General features: G+C 44.7%; 1 protein-coding gene across 1 annotated transcript in view; it reads right to left on the bottom strand.

The window, feature by feature from the left end:
• Positions 1 to 20,979, bottom strand: part of FER1L6 (fer-1 like family member 6) — a 114,525-nt gene extending 93,546 nt beyond the window's left edge. Inside the window, exons 1-10 of the mRNA XM_073893182.1 lie at positions 20,907 to 20,979; positions 17,332 to 17,452; positions 14,302 to 14,356; positions 14,074 to 14,205; positions 11,200 to 11,262; positions 7,394 to 7,472; positions 5,976 to 6,132; positions 5,111 to 5,297; positions 3,237 to 3,429; positions 1,364 to 1,716 (exon numbers count right to left, since the gene is read on the bottom strand). Coding sequence (XP_073749283.1) covers positions 1,364 to 1,716; positions 3,237 to 3,429; positions 5,111 to 5,297; positions 5,976 to 6,132; positions 7,394 to 7,472; positions 11,200 to 11,262; positions 14,074 to 14,205; positions 14,302 to 14,356; positions 17,332 to 17,452; positions 20,907 to 20,979 — 1,413 coding nt within the window. The remainder of the gene's footprint in view (positions 1 to 1,363; positions 1,717 to 3,236; positions 3,430 to 5,110; positions 5,298 to 5,975; positions 6,133 to 7,393; positions 7,473 to 11,199; positions 11,263 to 14,073; positions 14,206 to 14,301; positions 14,357 to 17,331; positions 17,453 to 20,906) is intronic.
• Between the last annotated feature and the right edge of the window lie 314 nt (positions 20,980 to 21,293).

The raw sequence follows: 21,293 nt of genomic DNA, 5'->3' as shown, positions 1-21,293 counted from the left end.
ATAGAGGAGAGCTGGGGAGGTCCACAAAATATCCAAAATAGGTCCAAAAAACAGGGTGGAGAGCTCTGAACAAATCATAAACACTGGTCACAGCAACAGTAAAGGTACTGCCAGCCTACCGTAAACATGTAAAGAACACTGTCAACCGTTTTACAGGCATTCCCTCATTTACCCCCAGGAGATGCCTGTGACAAAGAGACTATTACTACCTCATTTTGTTAATGAGTAAACTAAAACACGGAGAGGTGTTACTATCAGAGCCATGAATAGAACCAACCCTCAAGATTTCCTACCCTGGGCTCCATCCTCTCCCCCACACTGTGCCTTAAGATGTATTAGTTCCCAGCAGTGAAAATAAGTGGCTCTACCAAAGCCAAGGTGACCCAGACCAGCCATCACCTTCCTTCCCCACCCAAAATGATTGTCCGGTTGACCTGAGAGACACACTCCCAGAGACAGAATCATCCAAGTTGAGAGCTGGAGTCCACTCACCTCTGCTACTAACAAAACACAAGTTCCTTCATTTGCTTAACTACAGAGCCGCCTTGCTAATCTAAACAGTTGATGGGGGCTGTTTGGGTGGCTCAGTCAGTTGAGCTTCTAACTCTTGATTTCAGCTCAGGTCATGATCTCAGAGTCATGAGATCAAGTCCCACATCGGGCACTGAGCATGAAACCTGCTTGGGATTCTCTCTCCCTCTCTCTCCGCCCCTCCCCCACTTACACTCACTTGCTCTCTCGCTCTCTCTCGCTCGCTCTCTCTCAAATAAACAAACAAACAGTTAAGGGGCTATTCACAGTTTGTATGCATCTTGGAGACCCAGATCTCTTTCCCATCATACAGGACGGGGCTAGGAAAAATGCTAATGTGTTTTATGTTGAGTAATAGGCATTTCTTTGAATTGTGATTTCCCCCCAGTCTTAGCCAGGGGAATAGGTTTCTCAGATTCTTTCATCCTAGCGTGCCACTCACTCTTCTTCCTCTTCATCCCTCAACCCACATAGCATAGGCTAGGCTAACAAAGCTAAACAAAATTAGCCCACAGATAGAGCTCTCAGTCCATCCCCCCACCACCTGCTTTCACCAGCTCTCCCAGAACACTTTTATTTCCCTTTCACTTTGGTTCTAATGGGATTCCGTGTTTTGGGGGAACACTGGAGGGATTTACCATGAGCAGATGGCTGTAGTGTGTCAGGAAGAGGCAGCGGATCGGCCCAGAATACAAGGCTGGGCCAAAACACATTTAGCAGGGGAAGTGGGACCTGTGCATGCCTTTGGGAGCCTGTGGGAGCTGCGGTGGCAGGTGCTGCCTCCACTCTGGCCTTGCCTCAACAGGGGCAGTGAAGCAGTGCTCAGACCTACCTCGGGGGGAACATCGAAAGGTTCCACCTCTACCTCTGTTGAGTTGGTCTTGTCTGACACCTGCTGGGATTTTCCATCATTGGTTTTGTCACCCTTGTCTTTACTGGAGCCTTTGGAAGATTTGGAGTCTTTGTCCTTTGAAGACAATTTGAGCTCCTTGAGTGCCTTGGAAAATTTAGATTCCTGTGCCCCTCCCGAGAGGATCTCCACAGCAATTTCCACCAAGATTCTGCCCCTGAATGACACGCCTTCTCCAAAACCTTCATTCAGTTCCTGGTAGTCGTCCATCAGGCTGTGGTTCCTGGGTGAACCATACAGGTTAATCCAGGCAGGTCCGAAGGTTGGTAGAAAGCCTGCAAAAGCCCCAAGCTTTAGTTGCCTGGTAGTGTTTCCAAGTTGATTATTTCTTGCTTTATAAAAATTGTGCACATTCATTTAAAATGTAAAATATACAGAAAAGACAAGAGAAAATATTTACAGACTGTCCCATCCCCCAAAGAGCCACCATTGCCACTTTGATATATTTGCTGTATTTCTTTCTTTCTAGTCTTCCTTGCATGCGCACATGTGCGTTTGTTCACAGCTGTAATGTTACTACCAATGCCGACGTGCATCCTTGTCTGTTCATTCATTCAACTCATGTTTATTGAGTCGTGACATGTGCCAGGCACCACGCTAGACACTAAACACGGAGCCCAGTGGAGAATGAAGCAGAAACAAACATTAAACAAGTAAATATTTACATTATAAGTGCTAAGCAGGAGATTTACCTTATGCAGCAAGAACAAATAACAGGCTGAAGAGGCATGGAGAGGGGTCGGGCAGAAAGAGAGAGATTCTGTCCCAAAGGAGGGTCAATTTTAAGGAGCAGAGATACTGTGGTAAAGGGGATAAGAAGATTCTGTGGCCCCTGATGTCTAATTTTTAAAACTATTTTATACATTTCTTTGAACACTATCAAGATGTCCCTGAAAATTTGGGGTAAAACATGTTTACACCAAGTTGAGATATTCTGAGGGTGGTGCGCATTCTGCGTAAAGCAATCCTGTGGCAAACCCTTCCACGATAGGAAGACTTAAACAGTAAGTGTTTATCGAGGTCTTTCTGTGGTGTCACGCTGTGAGAGGTATAAAAATATGTAAATCTTGTCCTCTGCTTAAGCAAAGCCTTTGGCATATATGTTATATGTACACACACATATACATGCATAAATATAGTCATCAATTAACACCAATTTGTAGTGCAGAGAAAGACTGCCTTGGGATTTTAAGGAGGGAGGGTTTATTGGGATATTTAGAAAGTTACCACCTGCTAATTTAGGTTTTGCAAATAAAGAAAGGGTAAAAGCTCTTTCCCCTGACTGGTAGATTGGCTGGGCCTCCTCATTCCCTCTCTGGCTCTCTGAGTGCGCGGTCACAGCACCTTCCTGCAACACTCAGGACCATGTGCTCCTAACAGTGAGTTGGGGGCACAGTATCTTCTGGACTTTTTAAACATGTAAAAATCATTCTTAGCTTATGAACCATATAAACGTATTTGGCCAGCTGGATGTAGCCCATGGACCATAGCCTATCAATGTCTGATCTAATCTAAACTCTTCATTTTTCATTTAAGAAACCCAAGGCCCAGAGAGGGGGAATGACCACCTCAAGGACACACAGCAATGTTCATGGAAGACCTGGGACCACGATCAAGCCTCCTGGATCCCACAGCCAGGCTCCACCTATTGCCCTGAATCAACCCAAACCACAAACCACACAGAGCATGGAAATGCCTAACACACTGCCTGCTCCAATCCTCTCATTATGAAAATGAGGGCTTCAAATCAATCATTTTGTGACCCCATTCCCAAGTGAGACAGATGAAGATTTACCTTTATCTCCATCCTGTTCGTTGGAGATTTTCTTTAGGTCGATGAAATGGGTGGCCAGCACTACATCATTCACGCTGCCTTCGTCCCACACCTGGATTTTCACCCTCCGACACAAAGGAGGGAACATTTCCTTGAAGACCACCTGTTCGTGCCACACAGGATTGGCACAGTTCTTCTGCACTGTGGTTCGCCCCTAAAAACAAAGCCAGCAAGATGTGAGCTATCAAAAGAAAGGAAAGAGGCCCCCTGAACTGACTAAAGAAAACTCTTCAAACCAGCTGGAAATATAAAGTAAGTTGCCAGAAATAACGAACCTGTTTCCACCCAACACCCATGGAAATCCGTTGCACCCAGGAACATTACAGCGGCCCCCCCCCTTACCAACAGGGAACGCTTCCCAAGACTCTAGTGGACGCCTGAACCCGTAGATAATGCTGAAACTTATATATACTATGTTTTTTTCCTATACATACATACCTATGATAAAGTGTAATTTACAAATAAGGCACAGTAAGAGATTACCAAAAATAACTAGTAATAAAATAGAACAATTGAAACAACACACTGTAATAAACATCATAGATCTTAGCAACCTCAGCGTACAATTTCTTTCCCTTTCTTATTGAGAACTACCACCTTTTCACTTAAAGGAAGCACTTATAGCTTCTCTTTGGTGTATCTGAATTGCCAGGACCACTCCTCCTGCATCTAGGGGGCATTATTAAGTAAAATAAGGGTGATTTGAACATAAGCACTGCCATAGCGCCACAGTGTACCTGATAACCGAGGTGGCTGAGTGACTAACCACAGGCAGGGCCGACTTGCTGGATAAAGGGATGATTCACATCTGGGTAGGATAGAGCAGGATAGCGCAAGATTTCATCGCGCTATTCGGGACGGCGTGCAATTTAAAACTCATTATTTTGTTCTGGAATTTCCCATTTAATAATTTCAGGCCATGAAGACCATGAGTAACTGCAACCATGGCAAGCAGAGCCACAGATAAGGGAGGAATACCGTGCTAACATCCTACTCTGCACCAGACACCATGCCAGGCATCAGGAACAAAGGGAGTAATTGATGGGTCCTGCCCTCTGGAGGTTCTCATAATCACACGGGGGTTGGAAAAAGGCCAACATGCATGTTCTGAACACGAGTTGTTCCATGCATCTGTTCCATGCAGCAGATATAGTCAGACCCTGAGTTTGTGTCTTATAAAAGTAAGGCCTTGTGCAAATCACTTCCCCCTTCCGGACCTCAGTTTCCTTGTCATAAAATGGAGATGATGTCCTATATGACTCGAGGGATCCAAGTAAAAAGTACTCCAATGTTCACCCTGCCAAGATGAGGGGTTAGAGTAGCATATATTGTTAAGGGCAGAGACAACATGTGTGTCAGCTGAAGCTTCAAAGCCCAGCCAGCCAGGGTTAAGCTGTGACCATGTGCCCAGGTGCTGGTTCTTCCAATGGCTCTTGAGCAGGGAACAACAGGGAACAGAGATGTCCAGGCTTACACAGGACGAGGACTACCTGGAGAGCCTGGGGAGAAGGCTGGGAGGCAGGTGGCGAGGCTACGGAGCCTGGGGACTGAGTAACAGCTCAGAAAAGTAGCCAGAGGTAAGGAAGGAGGCCTGTCTGCCTGGGTCCTAAATCGCAATACTCCACAGCCCCTCTCCATGATCTCAAATGGACAGAGAGTGGGTCACCACCACCCCCACTTTCCTGCCATGTGACTCAAGGCCTTTTGTGAAAGCTTTCTCTCTTAAGGCACGTCCTAATTTTTATTTTAACTTGATTTCATTTGATTAGTAATGTCCTAGGGAGAGAGCAGAGTTCTGGCCCTGGTTTGCTGTTGGTGGTGACGACATTCCTTACCATCTGCCCAGCAAAGGAGACCTCCACAAAGGGGTCCACGAGGTCCTTATTGTCACCCACAAATGCTTTAGTGACATTCGCCATGATGCTGGAGTTCATTTTGGGCAAGCCCTCTGCTTTGTAGAGTCTCACATAGAATCTGGCCCAGGGTCTCTCTGATGGAAACCCTTGAGGGATCAAAAGGTTCCTTGAGGGGGAACAAAAAGCAAAAAATAAAAAAGCTCTCTCACTTGGAAGAAGAGAGAAAAGGTAGAAGCAATTTGGGGACAGAAAGAAGGATCCTGACATAGGAGAAAGAACTGAAAAGATCAGGATTCATCGCTAAAATGAGTTTTCTTAATAATGCACCGTATGGTGACTAACATAACATAATAAAATAAAATTTAAAAAAATAAGATAAAAGGAGTTTTCTTTGTGGTGTACTTGGCAGCGAAGGGTATGAATAGAGTGAATGCAAACTCCTTCAAGTCCTTGAATTATAGAATAAACACCGTCTCCCACTCTGCATCTTAAAAGAAGCGCATTAAGTCTTCCCATTTCACAAACCACTGGTTGAAACGATAATTCCTTCAAAGAAAAATCAGCCAAATTCAGATAAATAGGATAAACTCAGGAACAGCTTATCTATTTTGGGTTATCGTAGGGAGACAGGCGGTCCTTGAACTAGAAGCTGACCTCCCAAAGACTAGTGACTCCTTTGATAAGACACATCTTGGTGCCTCTGATAGAGCAGAATCGCAGGTAGACAAGCCATGAACTTGGCAGTTCTCGTGTGCCCACAAGGAACGGGAGGGAGAGGGGGAAAGAGAGATGGAACCCGGGACGTATCATTTCTCTTGCATGACCCTGGATGGGCCTGTCTCACTTTTCTATTTGCTCCTCGGCATCAGAGGTTTTGGGGCTGGTCTTCAAGACGTCGCCTTTCCCAGTCACACTGATGTCACACTTCAGGTACCCCTTCGTGCCAGTCCTGATGTCGCCAGGGTCTGTGAGCAGCGCCCACTTGTCACAGAACTGATGACCTGTAAAAGCGTCCTGACAGCTCCGATTCCCCGCACAGCTGGCCCCAGCAGGTGCAGCCAGTTCTGTCCCACACCCCAGGCCGCCCTGGATCTGCTCCCTGGGAGGCGGCAGCTCTTCCCAGGACCCCCAGCCTCATGCTGCCTCCCTCCCCCACCTTCCCTCCTCTCCTTTGGTTCCCACTCTCTTCTCTGTCTTCTCCAACCTGCCACAGGTATTGGGAAAGCCTTCCCACCCAGTGCGAATCACCTAGATAGGTTCTTAGCTTGGACAGGCTAGGAGGACATCAATGGGGTAAAGAGGTCACATATTCTTTCACAGGCTGTAAATGGGGCTCATGGATCTTTTTGTTTGGCCTACACTGTCAGTCCAAACTTTAGAAGCTCTTACAAAATCTAGACCTCTGGCTTATCTAAAAAAAAAAATTGTTAGATCTGCCAATACAGAATGTACAGTCCCACGTGTCCGCAGGTGGCAAGGGAGCTGAGAAGCCGCTGCTCCTTTCATGTGGGTTGTGAGCCCTCCTGTTCCCCGCAGTCTGCAGCACCCCTTAAGGTGTTAACCCCACCCACTGCACCCCTGGCCCCCAACTCATGCGAGCTGGAATTGCTTTTAAGAGAAGGGAGCTTTCATGAGAAGATCTAGATTTGTTGATGGCCCTCTCATTTATCAGCTCCTGACCTTGGACAAACTACCTGCCTTCTCTGAGTTTCACTTTCCTATAAATCAGAGATAATAAGAATTATCATAGCAGACCCTTAGATGGCATGCCACAGCCATTACTCCGAGCTAGGTTCTATATGAAGCACTTTGTATATCAACTTAATCTTCCAACAACCCTGGAAAGGAGGTACTATCTTATCTTCATTTTCTCAGATGAAGAAGCTGAGGTGCAGAGAAGTCAAGTCAGTTGCACAACCATGAAAGAGCAGGGTGGAATGTGAAGCCAGGCAATCTGGCTCCAGAGTCCATATGTGTAACTCCTATGCCACCGTTTCTGCCCGTGTCACACAGCATCACCGCACCAAGTTATAGACGGAATTTGTTGGGGGAAGAAACCTGCTCAGAAGTATGGATATGAAAGATAATGTTGTCATTAGATTGTCAACGTTGAGGAAAAGAGCCAGGTTTGCTCCAATTGTGTAATCGGTGCTCATCTGATTGAATGAGTGGGTCAGTGGATGGGTACATGAATGAGTTGACCTCCAGGTGTGGCAAACTGGAGATGAGTAAGGGAGAGATTGGGAAGTGATGCTTCCTTACCAGGCTGGTTGTACACAGTCCCCAGGTCTACTTTGAAGGAGCCGATCAGGATGCTGCCTATCAGCTTGTGGTGAAAAACCTGAGGAGAGATGGAGCAGTGAGTTCACTGCACTAGATTTCTCTTTGAGGATAAATCTGTGAAATGGGTTCATGACCCCTCAGCCAGGATTCTAGACTGTGACGCTTGTCTGGCCTTCACTCTTGTCTGGAGCACAGTGACATTTGGTCATCAAGTGGAAAGGGCATCCAGAAGTATCTCACCTGGACCTCTTCCTTACCTAGCAGGTTTTCAGCTATTGAAGGACACCTAACACATCTCACTCTCTGAAAAGTATCTTTTTAAACCAAAGTGAGCTCTGGTACAGCCCACCCTTCAACACCCATCTCTGCCTATTGAAACTCTATCTACCCTTCAATGCCTAGAGCAAATGTTGCCTCCTCCAAGCAGTCTTCCTTGATCCCCCACAGCTGCAAGTCCCCTTTCTCTCCTAAACTTCCACCACACCCTGCTCACAACTTACTCAGAGAACTCATCGCATGTCGCTTTGAGAAGTTTGGGACATGTACAATAGTCAGAACAAAGGAAGTGGTCATCCTCAATGTTTTGTCTGATCAGAAGTCAGCAGCAGATTGCCTGGCTGGTGACAGCAACACACTTTAATGCAGTGCTTTCAGGATGAGGAAGCTCTAAAGGAAAGCAGCAGACCTGGCACGGGGTCCAAAAGGCACACTGCATAAGAGACTGCTGAAGAAGCCAGAGTAGTTTAACCTTTAACTCAGAAAAGAGAAAACTGGGGGTGTGGAGGTGGGTAATGGTAACTGAAGTGTTTTCCAATCTTGGAAATACTGCCATGTACAAGAGAGAGTAGGTTCCCCATGTGGATCCAAGTCCATGTGGATCCAAGATCGAAGAGAGACTCAGCTCACCATAAGGATAAGTTTTATAACAGAACTTCCCAGTAATGAACAAACTTTTCTAGAGACAGTGACCCGTCCATCACCGAATATAACCAAGCAGTGTGCCAAAACCCCAGGTCAGAAAGGTGGCAACAGGGGTTCCTGCACCAGCTGTGTTAGACTAGAGGGTCTCTGGGCTCCCTTCTATGACACTCTATGAGTTCCTTGAATCAGAAACAGTTTCCTACTTTCTTCCACCCACCACATGCACGGCCTTGTTCAGAATAGGTGTTCAGTAAACATTCACTGAATTAATGAATGACTGACGGATCGAATGATGGATGAGTGGAAGACTTAGGTTTCTAAACAGCTCCTTTTGGTGGAGGCAACTAATAAAAATAAATTCAATGGACTTTAGGAAATGAAGAAATGACAGCCCTTCCAATCTCCCTTTCTAACCTCACTACCTCGCCTAAACTTTGTAGGGGAGTTAAGAGAACTGAGGGCAAGTAAGGACAGCTTGGCTCGAGGGGAGGAGCTATTTAAGGCCACCCATATAAAGCTCACTCCAAACCTCTCCATGCTTGCAATTGCTAATGTGGCTTCCCAAAGGCCCCAGCAAGAACATAAACCTGACTCAGGCTCTCTTCTTAGGCCAAAGGCATCTGGGTCCCTGTGGGCACAATGGGACATAAGAGCCCACATGGGTCTTTAAATAACACAGGAGCCCTCCTCAAATCATCCATCCACCCAGTCTGAGTGCCAGGTGTGGGCAAGCATGAGATTACAGGGACTTCAGGGAGTATCACACACAGAGTGCTGGGGGCCTTGCATGCCTGGGGTCACTGTCAAAGGAAGATGGTCTTTGGCACCACCATGGTCTGCTACAGCCTGTCTATCCCAATAGTATCTGCTTACTGCACTCCACCCCCTTCTTCTCCCATGTTGAATTTATTTTGGACATGTTGACTTTTAGTTCACGAACTACCAGAAAACCTGTATTAAATACTCCCCTCCAAGGGGAGTTTTCCCTTTAAAATCTTTGGTCTCTGTCCCTAAGGATTATTTGGGGAGCCCAAAGTATCCTCTTCTTCCAAGTTAGGGAACGAAAGGCAATACCAGCTTTGGTCCTCGGTCTAAAAATCCACGGTCCCACAGAGAGTCATGACCCTTGTCTATGCTATGGTATAAAAATCTAGCTATTCATTGTTTGTCTGAAATCTAGACAGTTCCTTAGGACCCAGCTACACTGCCGATCTCACAAACAGGTGGTTGCCAGAGCTATGCAATGTAACAATATCTGAGGCAATGCCCCAGGTCCCAAAATATATTCTGTGCCACTTGTCATCATGCCTAAAATTCAAATTAAGAATATCTGGCTTGGGTGCCTGGTGGCTCCCTCGGTCAAGCATCCAACTCTTGATTTCAGCTCAGGTCATGATCTCAGGGTCCTGAGACTGAGCCCCGTGATGGACTCCACGTTGAGTGTGGAGCCTACTTAAGATTCCCTCCCTCTCCTGCTGCCCCTCCCCATTCATGCTCTCCCTCTCTAAAAAAATTAAAATAAATAAACAATGTTTGGCTCTTATTTTTTTAAGAATATTTGATTCTTGATAACTTTTCATTCTTTAAGAGTCACATTCCTCAAGTGCCCCTGAGAAAGAGAATGTAATAATTCCACTATTACCTAAGACTTAATGCAGGACCTATATATAATATGTTATATATATATATATATATATGTGACTATGTGCATATATAAAATACATAATAAATATAATATAATATAAATTACAGAGGTGGGTGGATGATAGGGACAGGCAAGGAAGTCTCCAAGACAAGTTTTGCCATCTTCAAAATTCTAACTAGAGTTGGTGTCACTGTGGAGCAAAACATTTCCTCACTCTCCGTACGTCTTGCATTGGTACGTAAAGTATGGATTCTGGCCTTTCAGAACCATTAGGAGGAGAGCGCTTACCCTTCCACAACCCCCCCCTCCGCCTCTCTCAGGCAGGCGTAGCCATGCTAACCTCTTCATGGGAGAAGCCATGATCTCCCAGACTGGTGAGATAAATGCAGTCTGTCACCCGCTGGTCTCTCTGTCCCTTTGCTGAGTGATGTGAGGTTGGTATCAATCTTGTCGTGCCCCCATTTTCTCTCTTTGGGGCTAGTAGCTCAGCATGGGCACCCTCCCTTCCCGTTCCTGTCCTCCATGTGGTGGGCCAGCTGGGTAAGGTGCCTGGCTAGACCAAGAAGCTTCTCTGTCTCTACCCTTCAGACATGATCTGTGGAGACAGGAATTCACCCGTGGAGCTGAGGAAGGGTCTATGCAGCAGACACAACCCCCCATGAACAGGTCCTACGGTCTACACTCGGAGGCAGCTAGGAAGAGACCAAACGGCAACCACTTGCTCCAAATCATGTTCTCTGATCCAGCATTACTGATATATTTGGCTCCTTCCTGATGCCTTTTCCAACTTCTCTATTTATTACCAACTAGGAGGGGGGAGCAGTGTGATTAGCGTGGATATCACCCCAAGAGAGAAACACTAACATTTCATCTCATAAAAAGAAATAAATGGACTCAAAATGGCAATCTGTCAAGATGACATTTGAAGCACATGTTGCAAATTCCCACATTAGTAAACTCCACAATTCAATTCATGATAGCTTGAGAGTAGCTTATAACTTGTTTCCAAGAAGCACAGATTTCCTTGAGGAGGTTTTCCTTCTCAAATTCCTCCACATTAGTTATTTCATGTTCCATTCTGTTGGTTTTGAACTTACCATCCCACACTCACCCTCCCAAACCTATTTACCCCTAAGCAGGCTGAGCTGTTCTAGAGAGTTCCCAATACCTAGAATCTCTCCCATCACCCTCCCACTTCCATCACCAATGATATACTCACTGAGATTTTGATGATCTTGTCAAAAAGATGCAGTTGGGGTCCAATGAAGTCAAAGACAAAGTACTAAAAAACACAAAGTTCATTCTGACCATCCTTCCAGGCTTGCATTTAAGAACTTTGTTACTGGATTAGTAGTAGATTTCTACCGTCTTAACCAGTAGCTGCATGGTCCTCAGTGGCAATGGATATACCATAAAACAATTGGCCATCCCCTATTCAGGGTCACCTAAATTCTTTCCAATTTTTTTTTTCAAATGCAAAAAAAAAAAAATGCTGTCATCTCCATCTTTGCACAGGATATATGTGAATTTTCCTCTAAAATGGACATAAAATGTGCAATTATTGGGTCATGGCTTATGTACATGTAAATATCTAGTAGATAATATGAAATTTCTTTCCAAAGGGGCCAAGCCATTTTACATGCTTACTGGCAGCATACGAAAAAGCCATTTCCCCATACCCCTGCCAACCCTTGACATTGTCAATTCTCTTAATTTGTTGGCCTATAAATAATGATGGGTGAAAAGCAGAGTGTGGTTTTAATTTGGGGTGAGCTTGATTAAAATCTTATTTTCTCAGGATTTTTCAGTTTCAAACATCTTTGTGGCCATTCCTAAGATTGACCGGGAAGAGAATGAAAAGAAATTATGGACAAGGAGGGCTTCTAATTTTAAGAAAGTGATTGAATTTTAGAGTTTTGAAGAAATTCTCTAGACCAGTCTCTATATTCTACAGATAAGAAGACTGAAGACCAAAGGATTTAAAAGACATGGCTGGATTCAGACAGCTGGTTATTGCTGAGCCTGGGAGCATGGGCTCAGTTCTCCAGAAGTTATCACACAAGGGTTCAAGTATAGATGTTTCACCATTTGAACTTTACCCAGTACCTCCCAAATGTGAGGTAATATTCTCCTAAGATGTAGAACACTGGGATGGTGTTTTGTTGTAGGTTGTGTCTTTTGGGGACTGGTAGGGGTGGGGGAGGCAGGACCAGGAAGTTGTTTTGTGGGTTGTTTTTGAGCTTTAGGGTGGAGGAATAACGCAAGGACCTTAGAGATGAACAGGACAGCAGTAGGAAAGGGAGAACTGACTGCTCACAGCCTGGTTTTAAAGGGCAGAACAAAAAAACCAAAATGTGGAAATTGAAAGATGCAATTATACATCACAGAAACCTTCAAAATGGCAGTCCCTAGATATCAATGACAGGCCACATTACATTTAATGTCTTCTGTTTAAGAAAATGGGAAAATACACATGATATTTCAGGAAGTTTTTCATATATATGTTCAAACTTTTAAAGAGTTGTGTTGTGCAGAATTTCTTTTATGTGGAAAACTCACATGAAATTCCCCATTCGGACATATGAAATGCTGTGAGTTCCTTGGATCAATAAATTAGTTCCAATGTTTATTGTTTTCTGCTGAGTTTCACATTTCATTTTTTTTTTAATTTTATTATGTTATGTTAGTCACCATACAATACATCGTTAGTTTTTGATGTAATGATCCACGATCCATCGTTTTCGTATAACACCCAGGGCTCCATGCAGTACGTGCCCTCCTTAATACCCATGACCGGGCTAACCAATGCCCCCTCCCCCCTCTCCTCTAAAACCCTGTTTGTTTCTCGGAGTCCATCGTCTCTCATGGTTCGTCTCTCCCTCCGATTCCCCCCCTTCATTTTTCCCTTCCTTCTCCTAATGTCCTCCCTGCTATTCCTTACGTTCCACAAATAAGTGAAACCATATGATAATGGACTCTCTCTGCTTGACTTATTTCACTTAGCAGAATCTCCTCCAGTCCCATCCATGTGGATGGAAAAGCTGGGTATTCATCCTTTCTGAAACTCAATTGCCTCACACAGGTTCCCTAGACCTTTGAGCCACATACGTTTTTCTAGCTGGAAAATATTCCCCAGCCCCTATTAACTGGTTCCTTCAACATCTGATGGCCCTTGGGCTTGAGAATTAAGGTCAAAAGCTGTAATAAAGGTTTTCAGTTCAACTTCTATGTTTCTACTTGAAAGTCTACTGATGACACGTAGGCCCCGTTTCATGTCATTTAGACCCAGGACTTGTATGCATAAAGAAAATACGAATCATAACATTTAACAAATCTGTAGAGCTCTGCAGTTTTAAAGCATCTTCCTACACATTAGTTCATGTCGCATCCATGCCAAAGTTGTTATGGAGGTGAAGGTAGGATGGGAAGGAAAAACCTCATGGTAAAAGGCTCAGAGGCAGGAGTGATGGATAATGAAAGGAGTTAACAGCTCAAATGGGATTTGGTTATTTTCTGTTTTCATTTTCCATGGTCTCCCTTTCCAATCACTACTCCCATTAGGCAAATAATTAAGAGTTTGCTGCATTTTTTGTATAACATTTAGAAGCTTCCTGTCGCTCTCTGATGTTTTTCTCTTTGATGCTCACGATTTTTACACTGCTTAGAAAAACCCGTCGGCTTTACTTTCCAAAGCAACATGCCTATTTCAAAATTAATAATTAAATTTCTAGTGTTTCTTTAATGAAAAAGATGTTTATCTTCTTCATCACCAACACTCAATACATTTATTGAACTTAAAGCCAGAGCTTATAATGAAGATGAGCATATGAGAAATAAGAAAATGGGTATATTGAAAACCCAGCAATGAATTTAAAATGAGTAGGAACTCCTTCCGTCTCCTTTTCATCACCTTTTTGTGAAACTCTATGGGGTTGTTCGTAAGGAGGCTCAGAGGGTTTGCCAAGGCTTAGATGAGTTGTGGGAAGCCGTGAGGAGGGGCACAGCTTTCCTAGTTGGCTACCACTACCACAGATGGGAGTGGAGGGAGAATTGGGTAGGGGGGGGGAAGATGTTGGTGACCTCCATGACTTACTTCATTGTAAAATGGGCTGTTGGTTCCTTCCTTCACTGTGCTTTGCTTCTTCTCATCCCCGACCTCAATGATCACAACTGGATCAAGGTTCTCACCCACCAGCTGGCGGGCCTCAGTGATGGTGATGGCAATCTACAACACAAAGCAGCATGTATGCACTCTGGACCTTGCTGTTTGTTCACACAAGAAGAACTGGGGGAGGCTGGGCGGGAGGAGTCATTCACTTACTTGATAGTTTTGGGACCTGATCTCCCCATCATGGATCTTAGTCAACAGTTTTGATCTATTAAAAGAAAGTTTAATGTATTTGTTTCATTAAGCAAGAACATATTTTAGATCCATAAGCCATGATTAATATTTTCCCAGGTATATCTAAGTAGTTTTATTAATACCGTATCACATATTCTCTCTCCATCTCTGGCGGAGATAAATGTAAATAAACAAGTGACTTAACCTCTCTATGACTCAGTTTCTCCATCCTAAAAGTGGAACTAATAATAGCACTTACCACATGAGGTAATTGCTACAAGTGAACAATATAATGCATGTAAAGGTTTAACTCAGTGCCTGGCAAGAATAAATGTCAAAAACAAACAAACAAGCAAAAAACAAACAAACAAAAAGAATAAATGTCAACTCTTATTGTGAGTATGATTATCAGTATCGTTTATTTTTTATTTTACAGAATGAGAAACTGAGATGCCTCGGCAAGTCAGTGGCAGAGCTGGGTCTACATAAAGATCTCCCTTAGCTCCTGTCTGATCCTACCCACAAGACTTCTTTGCCATTTCTTTTTTTTTTTTTTTAAGATTTTATTTATTTATTTGAGAGAGAGAGAGAGAAACAGCATGACAGGGGAGAGGGTCAGAGGGAGAAGCAGACTCCCCGATGAGCGGAGAGCCTGATGTGGGACTTGATCCCAGGACTCTGGGATCATGACCTGAGCCAAAGACAGTCGCTTAACCGACTGAGGCACCCAGGCACCCCTTTGCCGTTTCTAGTAGATATAACCACCCTGAGTTTTGTGATTGCTTTTGAAAGAATCAGTAAAAGAGAAAATTGGAAGGAACAACCTAGATGCCATCTCAGTGAGATTTCACATTCCAGGGGATTTCATTTATCTGGACTATCATAAGTAATTGGAAACAGATGTGCAACACCTGGGTATTTAGAAACTGATAATAGTAAAAGAGGTGAAGAATCCCTGTCGTCACCAAGGCAGCAATGGGTGGAAAATGAATAAGCTTGAGTTCCTATTGAATTTTATTCTCTTGCCTTCTGACAATACCGTCTTGCATTTGACTTCATCCCATTTTGGTGATTATAATTGAGTCTAATAGAGAACAGAGTGAGCTAGTAAAAAAATCTCAAAGCTTTGGAGTCAGACTGATCTGAATTAAAATATTTCTTTTTCCCAATTTTGTGATGTTACGCTTAATTTCCTCATCTGAAAGTGGAAGTAATAATTCTGACCACATAGCGTTGCTCTAAGGATTAAAGGAGATAATGCATGTGGGAAAGGGTAGATATCAAAAGGTATATATGTTCATTAATAAAATGGCAAATTCATACTGACCATTTACTGTGTGAAAGTGCTTTCCTGGTCTCAGAGGATAAACAGGTGAATGACCTAGCAACCTGGCCCTTGCACAGCTAGCAATGTATCCCAGGGAGAGAGGACAAAGGCATATCAAGAAAGAACTCGTAAATGTAAAATGTGTTGTAGAAAAAAAAGTGTGATACAAGTTCAAAGAAGAGAGACATTCCTAAGAGTCCAGGTAAGCAACAAAGACTTTACTGCAGAGATTAGATGTCACTTGAGCATTAGTTGGTGGGTAGAATTTTGACTGATGCAGAATGCACTGACCAGGGAAAAAGAAAAAGTCTTCTCCTCCTTACTTCTTTTTCCCCCTGCCTTCCTCATTCAGTATTGTTATTCTGGTGAAATAAATCACAAGGGATTCCCTTCAAGGATATTTAAAAATAATTGCAATCCTGTTTCGGGGGACTTGGGGGGCCATGATCGTCATGGTGCCATATAGGGAGAAGGAGATACTGCAGTGAGTATATGCAGACAAATTTCATGCCTCCTTTTAAGAGTCAGCCTTTCAGCTATCACCATCTCTCATTTCCAGCTCTTTCCCTACCCCCCTCTACCTCTTACACATATCTACTGTGTGCTATCCTGCCATGGCCCAGTTACAACAATTCAGGTTCTGTCACACAGGGAAGGACTAATATGCTTTATTGATAGTAAGAATTCTGAGCAGAAATAGAAGGGAGGGTGTGAGGGATTACCATGAGTAAGAAAATGGCATAAACAAATATGGTAGACTGAAAGCATCGACAGCCCCAAGTATTAGTTATCTATGCTCTTTGCCTTGTAACTTGTAGTCTCTCATTCTGACATGGGCTGGACTTGTGACTTGCATTAGCCAATAGAATGCAGCAGAAATGATTTTTGCTAATTCCAAGCCTAGGCTCAAGAAACTTTGTGTACTTAGACTCCGCCTTCCTTCTCTTGAAACTCTGCCATCACCACCATTGGAATAAGCTTGGACTAGCCTGCTAGAGATCTAACACCATATGGAGGAGAGCTCAGTGGTCCCAGGCGAAGCAATCCTAGACCAGCCTACCACCAGCCAACCCTCAAACTAAAATCAGCAGAATTACCAATGACGACACACACATGAGTGATGGATGTATAACTATCTGGAACCAGTAGAGCTAACAAACTAACTCATAGATTCATAAGCAATAATAAATTCTCGTATTAAGCCTCTGAGCTTGGGGTTGTTACACATGAAGCGCTAACTGATAATAGCAAATCACATGCAAAAGGACAGTTTGTTCTGACTTTTTGTTGGGTAGTATCAACACTTGGGACAAACACAAAGCTAAGATATCTGGCACCTTGATGAATTAAAGAGCAGGTGAGGGACTCAGATCCTGAGTCTGTCTCCTGTTGTTCCTGTCATTTCTGAATTATGAGGCACAGCAGGACCTTAACTCAGGGGATTTAAGACCAGAAGCTGGTAGAGCTGGGCCCCTGGCCTGCTGAAGGCCGACCGGTATCAAGAGGCCAGCACTGCCATAGAGGATATGAGGTAGAGACAGACCTCTGTCTTCCTGTCTTAGACATCTGGCTCCTTGCAGACAGTGATCAGGTATTATTCTCTGTTCCCCAGAACCTGCAGAGGTGCCTGCACATGGGAGGTGCCCAGTAATGTGTGCTGACTGCCTGCACAAACACCGTACCTTCTCTTTGGAGGAGTTGAAGGGATAGGAGCGACAGATTCATGATCATGAATAAAATCTCCTCCTGGTCCTTCCTGGTGAGAAGACCCCTCCTGTGGTGCCTCTGCTTCACTCTGGCCATCTAGAGAAGCAAACAAAGGAAGAAAACTGTCAATTATGATATACACAGAGGTGATCTGAGCCTCAACTGTCTAGCACTATGACAATCATCATAAGGAGTTCAAGGAGACTATAAGACAGTCCCTGCCAGCATGAAACTTAATATCTCATTGGCAGAAAAGAAAGGCACATAACTTAATTTTTCTAAAAAAAATATTCATCTTCTGTTTCCAAAAAAAAGAGTAGATGTATATGCATGGTATTGTGGAAAGGAAACTGGATTATGAACTTAAAGACATGCTTTCAAGTCATGACCTTGCCACAGTGGACCCTCAGACAAGTCATTTATTCCCTCTGAACCTCCTCAGTAAAAGGTAATGTGCATAGGAATCACCCGGGAAGCTGTTGAAATGCAGATTCTGATTCAGTAGGTCTGAGGTGAAGGCCAAGATTCTGCATTTCTAACAGCAATGGTCCATGTAAGTCTGTTCCTGCTGAGGGCCAATTTTGAGTAGAAAGGTGTCCTAGGTTGAATTATATTTCCCGAAGACCTCAAGTCCTAGTCCCCAGAACCTGTAAATGTTACTCGGAAAAGGGGTCTTTGATTAAATTAAGCATTCTCCAATGGGGAGATTATCCGGGATTATACAGGTGGGTCCTAGTTGCAATCATTTGTATCGTTACAAGAGGGAGGCAGAGGGAGAATGGAAGAACGCAATGTAATCACAAGGCAGCGATGGGCCAGGCGCTGCCACCCTAGCCATCGGAAGATGGAAGAGGGAGGAATCAGATACTCCCGAGGGGGTGAGGCCCTGCCAATATTGTGATTTGGGCCCCGTGATACTGATTGTGAATTTCCCGCCTCCGTTACTATGAGAAAATTAATGTGGGTTATTTTAAGCCACCCAGTCTGCGGTCATTGGTTACAACAGCCACAGGAAATGAATGCACGAGTGCCTAGAAAATTTAAGGGAATAGATAGTAAACCTACTCTTTAGACCTCCTCTTCCCCCACTGAGGGCTTCTGATTTAATTGATTTGGGATGTCGCCCAGAGGTTCCTTTTTTTTTTTTAATTCCCCCAGGTGATTCTAATGCGTAGCAAAGCTTAAGAACCACTTCTCAGACAGACTTTTGACGAAAACCCAAGGGTGTGTGGAATTCTCTTAGACACTAAGAGACTGCATGGTGAAGTTCAAAACCCTGACTCCAAAGGTTGGGCGGAAATCCCAGCTCTGCCACTTTCTAACTTTATGTTTTGGGGCAAGTTACTTCATTCCTCTCAGCCCTGTCATCCCCATCTATAAAGCCAGGCAAGGCCAATGTTACCTACCTCACAGAGGTGTTATTTTTTTTTTATTGTCTATTTTCTTTACAGCACTCTTCTCAACCTGTAATGCAGTTACCTACTCAGGTCTCAATAGATAAAAGAGGCTCCCCCATCCCCCCACCCAGAACAGGATGATTTGAGGACTTTATACAAAGGTGTGGGTACAGGAAAATCACAAAGAGTTGTGCAGCTATCTGGGGCTCACAACAGCCAAGCTGTTTCTGTTTGGAGGCCCCAAGAACGAGGCAAGCGAGCAGTTACCAGAACCTGGAAGGAGAGGAAGTCAGGTCCAGTCGGCTCCTTACAACCCTTCAGTTGAAGAACACATCCAATCACTGGATCTGAGCTCACGTTCCTCCCTCCCTCATCCCTCCTGCTGGGGCGCCCCACTGGGGAAAGGACCTGGGTTCTGCATCAATACAGGTCAGCCCCCTGGGACCGAGAACAGGTGGAAAAGGGTGGAGAATTGATTTGGGAAAGGCAAACAGAAGAGTCCTACACAGGGTTCTCCTCCCTCTAAACTACCCGAGGGCACTGTTCTATACCAGAATCTAGTGCAGAAGCCAGCATTCAGCTTACAGGCCATTAGCATTTGTTGAGGAAATGAATGAATGGCTGATCATGGGAGGGACTCAATAACTTTGGGTAACTAATTAACGGATGGGTTAGGATCATTGGAACTTAAATTAAGACATAGCCCCTATGCCCCAAATACACAGATATGAGAGTCACTGACTTTGAGCATCTCCAAATACCTCATCCAGTAAAGCCCTAACTTCCCAGGCCAGGCCAAAAAGGAGAGAGTGTACTATGGACTTTGTTTTGTCCGTCTCCTATGGGGCAAGCCCCTGGCCATCAGCATAAATGCTATTTACTTTCTAGGAGGGGCCTGATTCCACTCTGCCCTGTTTGCTTTGTGTGCTAAAGACTCTAATTAGAATGAGCCTGGGGAGTCAGCTTCTCTGAAAGGCCTCAGAGGTTGACTGCCCTCAATCTCCACCAGCCTGTTCTTTCCTTCCGGGTGCAGTCAGTAGAGGCTCCTACCTGGAGGCTGACCCATGGAGTAGGAAAACCCAGGCTCTTGTATGAGCTTGACCTCTGCTCAGAAGCTAGCTTCTCTACTTCTTAGCCATGCAGCTTTGGGCGAACCCTCAACCTCTCCGCACCTCTCTTGTACAGGAGCAAAGGAACCTACATTTCAGAGTCATGAATGATGCATGTCAGCTAAAGAGCAGCAGGGACTTACTAAATGTGTCCTAAATATTATTTTTCATAAGGTCCTGAAAGTAAGGGACTGTCTCATTCAACCTTGTGCCCTGGGACCTACTGCAGGGTCCTAATTTCAAGGACACCAGATAAGACCTAAAAGTCTTTTCCACCTAATTCCCTGAGTAGGTAGCTTTAAGCCCTGTCCCCACTTAAAATGCCTCTGAGCTTCCTGCAACCACACAGGGTCCTGTGATCCGAAGGATCTCCTCGCACTTGGCCCAATACTCTGCTATTGCCATCCAGAAACTTAATAATTTCTTAACAATGGCTTTGCATTTTCGTTTTCCACGGTGCCCTGCAAACTCAGTAGCTGTCCTTCCCACACTTCACTTACTCTCTCTGCATCTCTACAACCTCCTTCGCAAACCTGGGATAGCAACACCCACTGGTCGGATGATGGCGGGGTCGAATGAGACAATAAATGTAAAGCTTCCCCTGTAGCAGCTGCTGTCCTCACTCGTATTTTTAAAATCTCAGTGGATCCTCCCCAAGGCGTGTGAGGTCGGCCCAGCAACCCCCATCGTGCCCACTTGCCAGAGGGAAAAGCCGAGAATCACAGCTGTGTTGTGAGTCCTGGACCACAGAGCAAATCAGGACAGAAACAGGAGCTTAAACCTTGCCCCTGTCTCCCCCTGGGGTCCCCTTCCACGGCCCAACAGGTGTCTGCCCCACCCCTGTTGGGCCCAGTGACCAGATGACCAGCAGCACTGGGGCGGACGCCATACCTGTGACCGGCAGGGCCCGAAGACACAGCAGGCAGCACGCTTCCCACCTCACTCCCACGGAGGGAGAGCTCCATTCTCAGCCAAGGAGGGCTCAGCTCTGTGAGACCTGTAGGCCCCAGGGTAGTGCATTTTCCCCATCCCCAAAAGCCTCACCTTGAGCAGCCTTGTTGGCTAGGATTAACCCCTTTTCTGCTTTCTTCTTCTTCTTCAGCTTGAGCCCAAACATCCCCTTTCTGAAAAGAAGAAAAACTAAATAACACTGTGATAGTAACTTCGAGGAATTCAGACATATAAGGGGGAAATACACACACACATGCACGCACGCGCTGATTTCTCCTGGAAGCTGACCAGCCTCCTCTTCCACCCTGGATGGGGATCAAAAGACCAGTGTCAGGATGACCCAACAAGCTCTTCAGACAGCTCTACATTTGCAGAAACCATGAAGCCCCACCAGAAATTATGGGTTCCACCTAGACTTTAAATGGGGCAGAATATGAATACAAAGAGCCGGTATTTTGCTGTTTCTCCTCGCTTACCTGT

This window comes from Callorhinus ursinus, unplaced genomic scaffold (genome assembly GCF_003265705.2).
Source record: "Callorhinus ursinus isolate GAN/ISIS: 27379988/994484 unplaced genomic scaffold, GSC_fseal_2.0 scaffold5, whole genome shotgun sequence".
In the NCBI taxonomy this organism is placed as follows: domain Eukaryota; kingdom Metazoa; phylum Chordata; class Mammalia; order Carnivora; family Otariidae; genus Callorhinus; species Callorhinus ursinus.
The sequence above is the reverse complement of the archived record's forward strand: the minus strand, read 5'-3'. Positions and strand labels throughout refer to the sequence as shown.